Below are 15,469 nucleotides of genomic sequence, written 5' to 3' on the forward strand. Positions count from 1 at the left end.
GGGCTCTGACTCTATCACTGGCCAGTCAACATCCAACAAAGATTTTAGAGAAAAAGGAATTTATCTGAAAATACCTACAACCATTTAAAACAGACGTCGTCTCAGCACATTCCACTCAATCTTCTGCACTAGTGGAGGAAAGCAGCGACTATCTCAAACAGCGCTTGTGTGTCATTTCTAGACTCTGATGTCCCTGGAAGGTTAAACTTCCCAAAACCTATTTGATTTAGGCTGATGGTAAACTCTTCCTCGCTCCCTGAGTAAATCCGAGGCTCAGGAGCAGTTTAGACGAAAGGAGGAAGTGGACTGAAACTGGGATTTGGCAATAGGGGAAAAATCACAAATAAATAAGAATTGGCATTCGAATTTGTTAACTATCCTAGTTCTCTCACACGATTTGTAACATTATACAGTAAAAGTTCACAACTTTAGACTCCTGATGAAAACAACTTTCACTATTCATTAATAAAGTAAAAATATAGTTTTAAAAACTCTTTGTTTTCAACTAATAAAACAACCACATTCAGACCCTGATAAGTCATTAACTGCCACTAGACTTGGCACACACACACATACATACACACTCACACACACACACACACACACACCCCAAACAAAGTTTCTAAGTCATAAGATTTAAATGTGCTTGCCCTTAATAGAGCATTATGCTGGAAATGAGAAGGCCCAGAGGAAAAGTGGAACTTTCCAGAAGGAAACACACCTGGGGCAGGCCTGTTCCTCACCTCTCCACTCGTCCTTCAGGCCCTGTGTGCCCTGCGTTCTCTCTAAATCCCAGATTCTATTTCCAAGGAACCCACACTCCTCCCCGCAGTGAGTGAATTGACATGAATGGCCCTTACCTGGGATTTCCGATGATTGGCTCGAAGAATAAATGGCTTAATAAGAAGCATCCAGGGCACAGAAATCAAAGCCATAATAACAAAGAAACTTTGGACTTCTTGCTGCAAGACCAAAGAGGTAAGATGCTATCATTTTCAGGTGATCATACAGCATACTTTATATGATAAAAAATGATAAACATGGGTCATTCCAGTTGCAGTAAGAGAGCGAAAGCATTTCAATGAATCCACTGACCTTCACATCTTGGAATATTCCCCCTGCAGACAGAGAAATGTCGGTGAAGTCGTGCCCGGCGTCAACACAGGGCGGGCACTGGAAACGCACTGTCTTTATCCCTTACTCGCTACGTAGCCCCTCATTAGACACATGGACCACATGTAAGCAGTCATTTGAACAGGAAGTGCTCATGAGACACATCATAAGGGCAACTTTATTCGTCCCTTGTCCTTCAACTCCCTTCCATGGAACAGTCAGCCCCCCACTCTGGATGAAAAGTGTGGCAGGTCTCATAACTTCACCAGCCACTCTAGTGACCCAAAGTCCTTGGGTACTTTACTCACAAACATTATCTCAATCGTTAGTTCTATATTCCCAGCACTAGATAATTATCTGAGTTCTCTCTTTCAAAAAGAAAAGCTCCTCGCAGTCTCCACCTGATGAGCATACTCTCATTGTGTGTAGGTTCCCTAACAGGTCCTGGGATCTCTATTTTGACCTCTCACTGTCTCTCCCTCACAACTCACTATTTGGAATGAGGCACCTATGGCCATTATGCCTCGGTTGAAACCCAGGAGGGGATCTATTTTATCTTTCTGTTACATATTTCCTTTCACATCCTTATGCTCCCACCTCTTTTTTCATAGACTCCTAGTCACCAACTTTGAGAAGTGACCCAGAGCTGCTATTGTCAAAAGAACCAGGAAGCCTCAGAAGCTGGTGGAAAGGAATGAAAACTGGGTGCTCCTAGAAAAAGGAAAAACATTCCCTGAGCCTACACATTTCTTCAACTGTGCAGGCCAAGCTCTCAGTGAATGCCAGGAGATAATTTATTATCCCAATTGTAACAAGATTTACCCTGATAACAGTGGGAACATCTTATCTGCTCAATCTTCTACCCTCCTCTACTCTTGAATGCTCAAAAGAAGGATGGGAACCACGTGACCACGCACTGCACTTGCCAGTCCTGGTTCCCTGAGCACGAAGCTACCTCATTGCCGTTTTTCCATTTTCACACAACGCTTTTCCCCCTCATGAGGTACAAAGCAACTGGAGATTTATATTTCTCTGTTGCTCTTCCTCTCTGACATTCAAACATGGCACTAAGACAGCCAAGGCAGTGTTGGGAAGAGGCTGTATTTATCAACTTACATTGTCTCTTCCAGCTGCATGACCCCAAAATGAGGTTATGGAAACTTCAAATTATGTCAAGGTAATTAATCTTCATAGGAGGGCATGGGGAAACCAGCCCACTCCCGACAATGTTCGTGAATGGAAAAGCCATACACTGTGCAACGCCCAGTGCATCTTCCAGACTAAGTGAGGACTTCAGTCTTTATGAACAGAGTTAGCACATGAAATATTTGGTGAATCTGAGTCCTTTCCCTAAAAGAGAAGACTCATTTGGGAACTCCAAGGAAACTTCCATTTAGACTCCAGCATTGAGTAAAGGAACCTTCCAAGCACATTCATTGAATGCTAACAGTCTGGGGTGGTTCAAGGTCACCAACCATGTATAACAAAGAGGTGCTACGACAGTAAGGGGCGGGATACCACAAAAGAGCTCTCAGAGGCATATGTCTTCTCTGATTATTACCTAAAGTCATTCCTTATTTTTCATAAAAATGCCCTGGCATAAGACATTGTTTCTCATTATTTGCTGCTTCTGTAGGGGAGGAGAACGCAACTAGGAATCATGCTCGTGAGGACACGCATGGCCACAGGAGGAGCGTGACGTTAACTAGGACGCCCAGGATGAGTGCTCACTGGCAGGGGACAGATGCACCGAAGGGCCACCTGGCATTGGGAAACCAGCCCTAGAGCTAGATGCAGAGGAGTCAGAACCTATATAAGCGAGCTCTCCTTAGTGACAATCTACCTTCAAGCAATATTATCAGGTTAATCACTGGAAGACGCCAGAGAAGAACTATTTGTTACCAAAGAATTACTCACTGAGTTATTTTTATACCCAGCTCCCATGAGACATTTATTCTTTTTAAAAATAAAATATTAAGTTGATAATGTGGCTGAATTGCCAAGCTGACCATGAATTGCTAGAAATGGAAGAAATCAGAATGGCAGTAAGGTCTAATTGTTGGGAGGTACCGTCCACGGAGGAAGAGCCCAAAGAAAAAAGAAAAAAAGCATCTCCACCTAGCCACAGAAGCTCATAGGGGAGTTCATAGTTTTCCAGAAACCCATTATCCATGTGAACAGAGGAACTCCTCTTCCTGAGCCTATTTCCATTTTCTTTCTTATGAACCTTAACTAGAGTTTACTTTTAGAAAAAAAGGATTATTAAATTTTAAGGTGCTATTTAGTGCATTCGCAGTTTCTAGCCAATCAATTAGAAGGATTATTTTTTTCTTTCTTCACAGACAATGCACAAACCAATTTTCAATGCCACAGCAATAACCCCTCTCATGTACGTATCACCCAAATAGGAGCGACTGGAGTTGCACCACCACACTGCCCTCAGCACCTGCGCACTCATCCAAGAGAAGCCTTCTGAAATTTACAGAACCTAACACCCTTGACCGGGTGCTAAGATGGCTCAGTCATGCAAATAACCACTCTCTGCAATACTCAAGAGTATGCGAGAGTATAATCAAGTGCACAAAAGAAGAAAAAACCCATAAATACCTGATGTTTGTAGAGGGGTGCATTAGAAGGGTCATTGTAGTTGAACAGAAACATGTTGATGAAGTGGATGAGGATGCTTGGGGCGTGCTGGGACATGTGGACATCAAAGTGGCACCATTTGAAAATGATCATGAAAACCAAGTATCCAAACAGACACAGGATAAAAATCATCTCTGGGATAAATTGCAGAATGATGTTGAGAGTTTTTCTGAAGTATCTGGGGTGGAAAAAACACAGACATACAAGATAGAACACCAAAGGAACAGCAGTGACTAATCATTCTCCCCAACGCACAAAATGGTCCTTTTTGAACACTGCATCCACTGCCTTAGCAAGCAGCAATCATGCATGGATGGGAAAGAAGAGAAGTGAAAGTGCTTTTGCACAAAAGATCCAGAGAGAACCAGGGTCTACAAGGTAAGTCTGACGCAAAGGTCAAGCACACAGAGAGCTGGTGATCTGGCCACAGCTTCAAGCGCAGACCTAGCTCCTATCAGCACCGTCAAAGGCACAAAGGTACAGAAGGGCGTCTTAGAAGCTCTTCTCCTAAGAATGCCCCAAGACAGGGGTTGGCAAACTATGGCCCGTGGGCCAAATTGAGTCCGTCAGCCATTTTTGTACAGCCTGTAAGTTAAAAATGGTTTTTACATTTTTAAATGGTTGGCAAAAAAATCAAAAGAAGAACAAGATTTTATGAGACATGAAAATTATATGAAATTCAAATTTCAGTGTTTCTAAATAAAGTTTTATTGGCACATAGTCACACTCATCCATTTACATATTGTCTATGGCAGCTTTCACATTACAACACCAGAACTGAGTAGTTGTGACAGAGACCATGTGGCCTGCAAAGCCCAAAATATTTACTATCTGGCCTTTTACAGACAAAGTTTGCCAACTCCTGCTCTAAGAGACACAGTCCCACAAGGCTACATTGGGGGCTGCCAAGTTAAAACATCAGAAAGGGCCCCCACTCCCTTTGTTAAATTGCAAGAGTCACTTGAAGGAAAAGGGAGATCTCACGATAAAACAGGATTGCCAGAGAGAGTTGAGGCCAGCCTGACACGTAATGACGGCAATTATAGTTTAGTCCAGAAAGTGCTTTCCAGGATTAACTCTCATTTAATGTCACAGCACTTTCAGGCAGGCCGTGGTGCTAAGCTGCTTGTCATTAGTTTACTCATAGTTCTGATTTTTCAAGTAGAATCGTGCTTCTATGGACTCTCAGCTCAGGGGTCACCGGGTGACTGGTTCTGGCCAACGAAATGGGAATGGAAGTGACAAGTGTCACTTGGGCGGAAGCTTGATCCAATGTGTACTTGACCACTCTCCTTCTGCCATGGCAACTGGCAGTGTTCCAGAGAGTGGCTGCCCATCGGCCCAGGCCCCAGTGTGAGGATGGTGGTAGCGGAACCCCCCGGTGGGCCCATGATGGACATATGTCACAATCTCGAGCCACTGAGATTTGGGGGTTGTTGGTTACTACACAATAGCTTAACCCATTCTGACCACTATATTCCCACTCTAAAGAAGAAACACTCTCAGAGACTTAAGCAACATGTCTACGATCACACAGCTATTAAGAGTTGGAACCAGTGCTTAAACTTCTGATTCCAAACCCTTTATCATTTCTTTGGTGCCCTGCCGCCCTCAGTTCTAAACTACACAGCAGATGGGGCTTCAGCTACACACACAAGCTGCATGTCCACACAAGGTGCCTCTGAATAGGCACATTTGAAACTGTTTTCAAACGTTTATACGTTTAGCATAAATAAGTTTGAGAAGCTTTCCAGAGACAGATCTTGATAGAAGGAAAGGAACAGACAGGACAGCATTAACAGCCAAAGAAGTGAGAGAGGCTGCTGCGAAGAGGAGGAAATTACACCAAATGGAATTCAGAATCTGAGGGCACTTTGGTTGAAAGGCATTTACATCCCCCTGTGTCCACTGACGGAAGCTAAGCCTGGATACAGCGCCGACGGAGACCTTTCATGGTGGGGGACAGAAGGCGCTGTGGGCTCGCCAGTCTCTTTCTGAACCTCAAATATCTCTGAGGTGAAAGGTTCACTCACCTTTAAGAGACTCAGCTGAGGAGAAACATAGGTGCCATTTCTGGCAAACCAGCTTGGCCTGGCTCAAGCCAAGAGATACAGGAAGGCACTCCCCATGGGAGGAAAGCCCTCACTCAAAGGGATGCAGGGCCCGACTGGCGGCTTTGTCACTGCCCATCACTGATGTGGTCAGACCACAGGCAGAAAGTTAATCACGCAACTTACATGTGATTGAAGAGGCTGAGAATAACGCCAAAAACCATCTGGACGATTCCCAGGATGACCGACATCTTCATTTTATAGGAGTTCAGGAACGTTAGTTTGTTTGAAGCCACGTTCCAAATCTGGGTGGGAAACGTGACAAGAAATACATGAGATCAGAGTCTGGAAGTTCTGCTGGAGTTGGGGGCTCTGGCACGATTTCCTTTAAGGAATTCACTCTGGGAACCACTTTTTCCAATTTCAGTCCAGTTCAATGCACGCATTTTAGAATCAGAAAAGGAAAAGGACCAAGCCCTTTATAAAAGCAACTCTAAGGACAAACGTGTCAGAATCATTAGTGTCATTAGTAAAATATCAAGTGGCTGGAAGGAGACGGGAGAAAAATCTACATGATTTTTCCCTTGTTCTAAATGAAAAAAAATTCTGAAACATTCTGGAGATCTCAAATTTGCCTCATTCCCTTAGTAAAAGCATAGACCTCTGTCCCATGAATTTATCCAATCTCTTCTTAATAATGCCACCTTTTACTCTGAATTTCTATAGCACTTCACATTACAAAGCTTTTCCCAGGTCCTTCTCAAGAAGCCACTCCTGTGGCCAATACTTATTAGCACTGTGCCTAAGACGTAGTCCTTGCCTTCTACACAGGCTCTGTTTTAAACAGAGCTGCCAGGCTTGCAAAGTGAGGGAAGCTGTGCTTGCCTGCCCCAAAGGAGACAGATACACAGAAAAAGCACTCAGGTTAGCAGGCTGGTCAGGGTCTCTCCCTGGTTAACGACCCCAGTCACTAATGTCCTTCTTCCCCACAGAAATCTCAAACACCCCTGGGAGAGGGGTCTCCACTCCTACCCCATGCAAATGATTGAGTCTGTGCTCCTCTCCCGACCCTACTAAACTAAGCACATCCCAAACTGCCGGCTAAACACGTCTTGGGGGTTTGTTATGGTGCATCTCGAAGGTAAAAAAGCCACCAGGGTCTTCTCATCTTCCCTCCTAAAATGACTTCCTCCTTCAAACTTCTTTGCTTCTGTTAAGGGGTCAACTGCCCTACGTGCAGCCTCAATGTACAGTCACCTTGCCCCCTCCCCCATGCGCACATGGGCAAGAACCACATCTCACTGATTCTTTCTTTACAACGTCCTCAGCAGCTGGCAGCTGGACAATCACTAAGAGGGCTGCTGGGAAGGCAGGGGAAGGGACTCCTGTGACAGGTGCACAGACGTTGGAGGCGCCTCCTCTCCCCTCCCCATCTGCCTTGGCATCTGAGCTGCACCAGGCTCGCCCTCCACCCTCTGCTTTTCCCTTTGCCCACCTGGTTGGCCAATCCCCATAGGATCATTTGACATGGTGAGGGCAGGGTTACCAGCACACTTCAGACCCAGCCGAATGTGAGAAACCAAAACATTCATGGTGAAGTACGAGCCACATACTAAGCTCTTTAAATGTATTTACCTCGTTTAATTCTAACAAAAATCCTTTGAGATAGACGTAAGTATTCCCATCTTACAGATAAGGAAATTTCTTTTAATCTCAGGGCGATTATTTACACACCTAAGAAGAAAGAATATAATAGCAAACAGAGTATTTACCTGTCTATGGACAAGACTCTGTCCTGGGTGTTCTACATGTAAAAATCATTTACTCTCCTGAGCAACCCCGTGAGTTAGGGCTGATATTATACCCATTTTACAGATGAGGAAACAGAGACACAGAGATGTTAACTTGCTCAAAATCACACAGCAAAGAAAGAGAAAAGCCAAGATTTAAACATAGGTTGTCTGATTCCTAAGTGTGGACTTTTAACCACTGTGTTATGTTTCATTTATTATAAAATATTTACAAACACCTTTAGAAAGATCTCTCAGCTCTGATAGCCAAATATTTTGTGATTTGATTCACAAATAGACACTGCACACAGTCAATAAATGCAACTGTAGAAATTTACATTAGGTAAAATGTAATATATATAATACATATTATACATTTATTAATATATATAAGTGCTTATATAGGCACAGAAGTGTTCTGTTACAAAGGTTATCTCTGGGGAATGGAATTGTAGGAACAGGAAAGGTAAGGTGGACAACTCTTTTCATTTTTTATAATATTTTGTATTATATGGATTTTTAATCATATATATTACTTTATAATAAAAAGACCAGAAATTTTCAAAAATCTAAATGGTACTAGGAAAAAAATTTATTATGTTTGACATCCCATCTTCTCTTTCACCCTCACATTTTTCCTTTCTTTTCTAACTAGTGAGCAGATGGCAAAATTGCATGCAGAGCGGAAACTCTGGACCACTCAGTCTGAAATGTGAAATGCACTATGCTTTGTCTGGGAGGAGCAGAACCAGGCAGACAGGATCTGCTGATGAATTAGACGTGGCCGTGAAGGGAAGAGAGAGGACAGTAGAAGTAATGAGATTCAAAGCAAGGTAAGGTCAACCAGACCCAAAAATCAGCCCCCTCTGGACGCCTCCTTGCCTGCTTGTCGTTCATAAAACTCCTTGGATCAAGGATAAAGACGTCCAGTCTACAAAAATAACACCTTGCATTTGTTTTTAGCACTTTGCAGCTTACAAACAAGCTTTCAAAGACTTTACCTCTTTTGATAAAACTTAGAATGCAAGTGCGCCTGGGTGGCAAGTATAAACAAATGCTGGCTGCTCCTGTCTGTTTTTGTAAGGGAGGGGAGGTGGGCAGACAGTGGGAGGACCCGGGAAAACGGAGGAAGAGATGACCTGCAAGATAGGAGAGTGCAGTTTTAGGACCAGTACTGTTTACTCTCAACTGTCAGCAATTAAAACTGAAGTCTCAGGTTCTCTCCCACAAAAACAGCTTAAAAGAAACACATGGATAGCATTTGCCAAGTTCACGTCTACACCCTCGTGCTCATTTGGAGCACAGGGCCGCCACCTGGTGGCAATATGCGCTGGGCCATAGGTGTGCACGGTTTTACACAAAGAGGCATGCGAGTCTTCTGGAAAACCCTTTAAATCTAAAGGCCGTGTGGGGAAGCACTTTTGTTTCGCTTGGCTCAAATCCAATGAGATAAATACAACAAACAAACAAAAGTTAACATATACCATTTTTTTTCACTTGCATCAATTTTATGAAGTAAAATAAAGCAAAAATAAAAGCAAACCCATACTTTTCTAGGAAAAATGGGAGATGTTAACTGGAAGAGAATGCCAAAACAGAGAACTTGATTAAGATGCTAAATAGCTAATCTAATATGCATACTTTCCAGGCAACTGAGGGCTTTTTAAAGAAGCAATCATGAACCAGCAGGGGATACCTGCCAGGAAGAGGCAGATGTTTGAGGACGCCGTGGGCTGGCTAAAGGGGGCAGGCAGGACATTTACTTGAGTCCAGCACAATGTATCACAAAAACCTCAAGTACACGTTATTGTATCTCAACATCGGTTTGTTGATTTGACAGGTTCTGGCACTTTCTTCCCCTCTACCCGGAGATCTCCTCAGCAAGACATTTTACATAATAAATATTTAACCCAAGAAGACATTATTACCGGATCAATCCCAAATGGATATGGATTTCCAGAGTACACTCCTGGAATGGCCGGGTCCAGCTGTAAAACTGGGTTTGTTTCCATTACTTGTCTACTACAGGGGGACAAAGGAAACAAAAGCAAAACCAATGATCAACCAGAGGTAGGAAAACGACACACCATCCCTCAGTCATGAACTGGCAAGGAATCAAAGCCTAACTGTTGGTGCAACCCATCAATTTGGCTCCTTCAATTATTCTACGACCGAGTCGGGAATACCTACTATGTGCCACGTATAGTCCCGGTGCTGAGGCTACAGAAATTACCACATGGCCCCTAGGAGCTCACAGTCTGAGTTTCCAAAGGGCTCTCCACCTGATGGGGAGTGGTGAAGAAAAACAGTTACCCTACATTAGGAAAGAAGTCAGGGCAGGGATGGAGGAGCATGTAGGAAATAAATCCCAGCCCAGGGACCAGCCTGGGAAATCTCCCCTGGAGCATGTGGGCTGATCCTGGAGGAGTGAATGGGCTTTCACCCGTGGGACCTCATCTCTGTGAAAGCCCTCAACAGTTGTGGCCCATTGAATGTCTTTAAATCTGTGTCCCATTTTTGCCCAGAAGCACAAGTGTCAGTGGATAGTCTCTGCAAGCCCTTAGGGAATAAGAATATTAAGGTTTAATTTTTTTTTAAATTTTTTTTTTGCAGAGCAACATCTATGGAAGGGCTTAAGAATGAGCATTTGAAACGATGAGGAACAGAGTGCTGGCAACTTTGATGGGCTTCCTAGAAATACACTCCCTCCCTCCTGCAGCTGAGGAGCGAGGGGCTATCCAGGGAACTGAGGAAAGCCAATCATGCTGACCAGGCCCTCAGTGCACGGTGGAAACAGCCAGCCCTGACTGGCCATCGCAGACATAGACCCTGTCCTAACGACACGATTCAGTGCAAATGGCTGGATTTAAATAGCAGAGAGGGGTTTGTATGTCGACAAAGAACAAAGCTGCCCTTGATGGGAGAGAACAGGCCTGGTACCCAGAGCTACGCCAGCATCTGCTGCTGAACATAAACAACTTCACAGCATGCCAACATCAGACGAGGCCACCCTGTGACCAAGAAGGATCAAGACAAAACAAGACCATTCAACAATCATATCTGAACACAGGCAAAAATAAAAACATTGTCTAAACTACAAAAGCGACCAAGCACCCCCTCATCCTCACAGAGGCCAACTCCTATAAGCCCTCTCAAACATCCTCTTCCTGAGATGCCCACATTCCCCAATGGTGCGCCATCTCCCTCATTGAGTCAACAAACCCAATTTGGGTGACAACAGGCATGTTTCTGGTGGTCTTTGGCTGAAGGACACTATGACAGTGACCCTAGTTGATTGTCAGAGAAAGCAAGCCCAAGACCTAGCAGGTGACTGGTGACCAAAATCAGCTTGCTGTGTCCCTTGCTGTTCCGATGGATGACTGCCATCTTCTCTAGCCTCGCTGCTAATGAGGTTCTGCTCCACACTATCGATGCCTGGGCAGGTGGCTGAGCATCTCTCAGACTGGGCTTGGCCTCAAAGAGCCTTGAATGGGACAGGGGGAATTTGCGTGTGCATAAAAGAACAACATCCTGACCTGCGTTTGCAAAGTGACAATAAGCCAGTTGTCTTGGACCTTTCCCAGTCACACCCCAGGGTAAATGAAATTTCGTGTTGGTAGCTTGGTGAAAACTATGCTGATTTAACACATGTTTTAAAAGTCCATAGCTATGCTTATGAGTTTAAATCTGAAGAGCAAAACTAAGTAATTTGTCTTTAAATCTGTGAAAGTCTTATTCTCCTAGGCACCTCTTTAGAACACCAGTTGCAAAGCAAAAACAATCAAAACCAAAAAAAACCATAGATAGAGCCATCCGTAATTCTGGAAAATGTTTTATTCTTCATTTTTATTTACTTATTTATTGTTCAACATTCCTGTTCTCTACCACAGGGAACTTGAACCCAGCAGGGACACTAAAAGGGAATCCATTGGACCTCCACGACATGCCCCCCGCACTACCACAGGCCCCCCAAGCCCACCCGCGTCTTCAATGAACATCAGGCCCTTAAAACGCACTTGGGAAAGTGCCAAGTCATAAGGCACCCTGGAGTGGGTCTTTTCTGACTGAAAAATCCTTGGATGAGATTGACGGTTTATTCTCAGCCCCCTCCAGCGGTGTTTAGTGCAGATTTTGGTGAGCAGGCAAAACTCTTGAAGTACCTTAAACAGAAAGCTTAGCATCCCACTATGCTTGGGAGAGAGCAGACGGGAAGTGAGATGTGATGGGAACACATTCACACATCTCTGCCTTCACTTTCCTTCAGTTCCCTCCTGTCATACTCTCAACTGGAAGTTCCAGAATGAGAGAAACCTTAAGCCAACCTGAAGAAACTGAGCAGACAGACGTGTGGAAACATCACCTGTGACTTTTAGGCTTCGTCACTTAGCCCTGAAACTACCATGGTTATCTCAGGTGTGTGTCCCCGGAGCCAGAGGTCCCCCAGAGACCACAAGGTGGTCACAATTTCTACTGTTTCCCTCACAGTCCCCCACCCTCCAGGGCCCTGCTCTTCTCCCCCAATTCTTCAGACTGGCTACCTCTCAAACTTGAAAGTCTTTCTCCCTCCCCACAAAAGTCTCCAATCCTGGGGCCGGCCCCATGGCCAAGTGGTTGGGTTCGCGCACTCCGCTTCGGCAGCCCAGGGTTTTGCCAGTTCAGATCCTGGGCGCGGACATGGCACCACTCATCAGGCCATACTGAGGCGGCATCCCACATGGCACAACTAGAAGGACCCATAACTAAAATATACAACTATGTACTGGGGGGTTTGGGGAGAAAAAAGGAAAAATAAAATGTTTAAAAAAGAAAAAAGTCTCCATTCCCTAAGAACTGTGTTTCCATTCTGATGACTGTTTGTCTGATTAACTGCATAAAATAATTGTGGAGTGCCTATGGGAGATGTGGTTTGTGGGGATGTAGAGAGCTTCCAGGTCTTTCTTTCCTGTAGCCAACACATCGCCCCACCAGCTATCCCGCACCACCCCCTGCCCTCCTCACTCCATTGCCCACAAGAAAAATCCAGGGTGCCAGCGTTGCAAAATTAACCGTCTCCTCCTTTGCTTTTGACATTGAATCAAAGCGCTCTGAACAGTCAAAGAAAATGCCCTTCTGGAGAGTCCGGGGTCTTGAAGACTGGAAACCAATCATTTATATAGTTCAATGCCCACATCGGCCTTTCTTAAAGCAAAGCTTCTGTCCTAAGGATGCACGATTTCACTCTATGTCTAGTTCCCTGCAGAGCCAGGTATGTTTCAAACGCCACCTTCTTCTCCAGGAAGCCTCGCTCCCATGACTGCTGCTATGAGGGCCAGTTTACACCCGCTCTAGCACTTGGGTTCCCAATAGTGCCTGGCACATAGTACGCACTCCATGAGATACGCTCAGTTGAGCTGAAGTTTTAAAAACGATTTTCATGCATTACAGTTACCAGCACAGTTACTGAGGAAGTGGCACATGGACTTGCACTCAGCAGATAAAACAGAATTACCTGTTGAATTTGTGGGTGCACCTCTGAGCAGAGCCAGGCGTAGACTCCCCTGGCCATGAAAACTGTCACTGAGACCACCTGGATGGCCAGCGAGTGACCTGTCTCTGCCTGTAAACTTACTTCCACGTGCCATTTCTGAACATGGGTCGGACACTCCAAGAAGAACCAAAGATGTTGAAAGACTTGGAGAAGCAGTCGTTGTAAATCAGGCCCGTGTAGATGGAGAAGACGCCCATAAGGAGGATCAGATAGCGCCCGTTGAAGAAGGTGTTCCAAATCTGGCCTCAGGGAGACAGAGAGGACGATTGTCAGAGGGCTCTGAGCCAGACCCTGGGGGAAAGTGTGTTAGAGGACGTCTCCAGCACCACTAGATTAGCCACAGCAAGGTGCACAGGCCCTAACAGAGGGGCCGCAGGACCAGGCAGACCTGAAAGCAGTACAAATAGAAAGAGCACATCCAACATTTTCCCAAGCTTACACAGGTGAATCAGAAAAGTTCTAGACTGGGAGTTGTTATTGTGGAAAACCACAGAGCCTCACATTCTTTAATTCAGCCTCGGTTAGAAATTGTAACTGAAGCAGAAGCTGAGGCTTCACCTGTAAAGGAAGAGACTTGAAAGTGAGTTGCTGTTGTCGCAAGTGTTTCTGGGAGACAAGCACTGAGCTAGCCTCATATGGCTGCTAAATCTTATGGCACATCATCCATACTCATTGTGGGTCTTCATGATAAAATTGAGTCTCTGTCTAAGCACATCCACTAAGAAGGGAAAGTGCTTTCTGGTAATACTGGACCATGTAAACCAATCACTCTTAGAACTGCTCAAGTGTAACTAGGAGACTTCAAATATTTATTATAGGAAACCACATCTGTTAAAATGCTTGTTGTGGAAAACTATATTGGTCATAAGTCAAAGGTTGACTAACCTTGCTTATGGTTAACTCACTACGACATCATGGAACTAGCTCTAGTTAGGTCAACTTGTAATTAAAGATTACATATATTCTTAAAATTCAGAACACAGGGGCTAGCCTGATGGTGTAGCGGTTAAGTTTGGGTGCTCTGCTTCAGAGGCCCGGGATTCACAGGTTCAGATCCCAGGCGCAGACCTACACACCGCTCATCAAGCCATGTTGTGGCAGCATCCCACATACAAAGTAGAGGAAGACTGGCACAGATGTTAGCTCAGGGTGAATCTTCCTTAAGCAAAAAGAGGAAGATTGGCAACAGATGTCAGCTCAGGGCCAGTCTTCCTCACACACACACAAAAAAGTCAGATCACAGCTAAAAGCACGTTTCCACTTTGTAAAATGTATCACGATAGACATAAAGTGATGTTAACTGATTAACTTTGAAACATTGCAGGCTCTTGAGTTGTCCCAATCTTCACAACACTCTCTGAAGGGACCTCACAGAAGGTGTGGAAACTTCCAGTGTAAAAATGAAGACACAATATTCAGGATTTCTCAGTGTTTTATAAGAATGCTCATTGTGAGCTGATCATAGGAGAACAGCTCTGCCATGAAAAAATATTTGTGATATTTTTAAGAGAAAAAAAGGAGGCTACAAATTAATATGCAGTATTTGGTCCCAATTTTTGAAAATTATACATCTGTGTTTAAGTACAGAAAAAATTGGAAAGATACACAGAAACATTAATTGTGATTTTTCTCTAGGTAGTTAGATTGTTGCATTTTCCCAGTTTTTGCAATGAATATATACTGTCTTTCCCTTACTTTTCATAAAAACATGTTATTTCTATGGTGAAAACAATATATGCACTTTTAATATTCTACTTATAACCTCAAGGAAATAAGGCGAGACACTTAGGCTTTCAACTCTCACGTCTCAGCAACCCCACAAAATCCAAGAGCCTAAAACTGAACTCATCAACTCACCTCATTGTTTGTCTTCTGGGAGAGCAAGTACCTTTCATTAAGGACCATCCAGAGGGCTGCCAGTAGCATCACAATTCCGTGACCACAGTCTCCAAACATCACAGCGAACAGGAAGGGGAAAGTGATGATGGTATAGGGAGCTGTGGAGGTGAGACCCCAACAGTCTGAGTCCTCCCAACATCCTCTGAGCCCCCCACCAAAGATTCTCTATCACACCCCATGATCCACGTGCAGGTTCCCCTGTGTCTTTCTGAGTCTATCTTCCCCACCAGCCCCACCCCCAACACTTGCTTACTCCCACACACATTAACTCACCAACGAGTTAGCATTATTATTCCCCACTTTACAGATGAGCTGAGTTTTGGAGCAGTTAAGTGACTTGCTCAAGATTGCAAAATTTAATGGGATTTAAAACCAATTTTCTATCTCTAAGTTCTTTCTATACTCTTTCCAACACCATCATTCGTCTGTTTCCCCTCCATTCA

The 15,469-nt window shown here is 44.3% G+C and overlaps 1 protein-coding gene across 5 annotated transcripts in view; it reads right to left on the bottom strand.

The window, feature by feature from the left end:
* The window catches only part of ATP6V0A4 (ATPase H+ transporting V0 subunit a4), a 73,278-nt gene that overhangs the window by 13,017 nt on the left and 44,792 nt on the right, over positions 1-15,469 (bottom strand). For all 5 annotated transcript variants that reach the window (XM_070514332.1, XM_044777857.2, XM_070514339.1 and 2 more), the window contains 6 exons: positions 14,985-15,124; positions 13,209-13,366; positions 9,529-9,622; positions 5,997-6,115; positions 3,721-3,937; positions 861-962 (listed from right to left, as the gene is read on the bottom strand). In XM_070514332.1, coding sequence (XP_070370433.1) covers positions 861-962; positions 3,721-3,937; positions 5,997-6,115; positions 9,529-9,622; positions 13,209-13,366; positions 14,985-15,124 — 830 coding nt within the window. The remainder of the gene's footprint in view (positions 1-860; positions 963-3,720; positions 3,938-5,996; positions 6,116-9,528; positions 9,623-13,208; positions 13,367-14,984; positions 15,125-15,469) is intronic.

This window comes from Equus asinus, chromosome 1, assembly GCF_041296235.1.
Source record: "Equus asinus isolate D_3611 breed Donkey chromosome 1, EquAss-T2T_v2, whole genome shotgun sequence".
Lineage (NCBI taxonomy): Eukaryota > Metazoa > Chordata > Mammalia > Perissodactyla > Equidae > Equus > Equus asinus.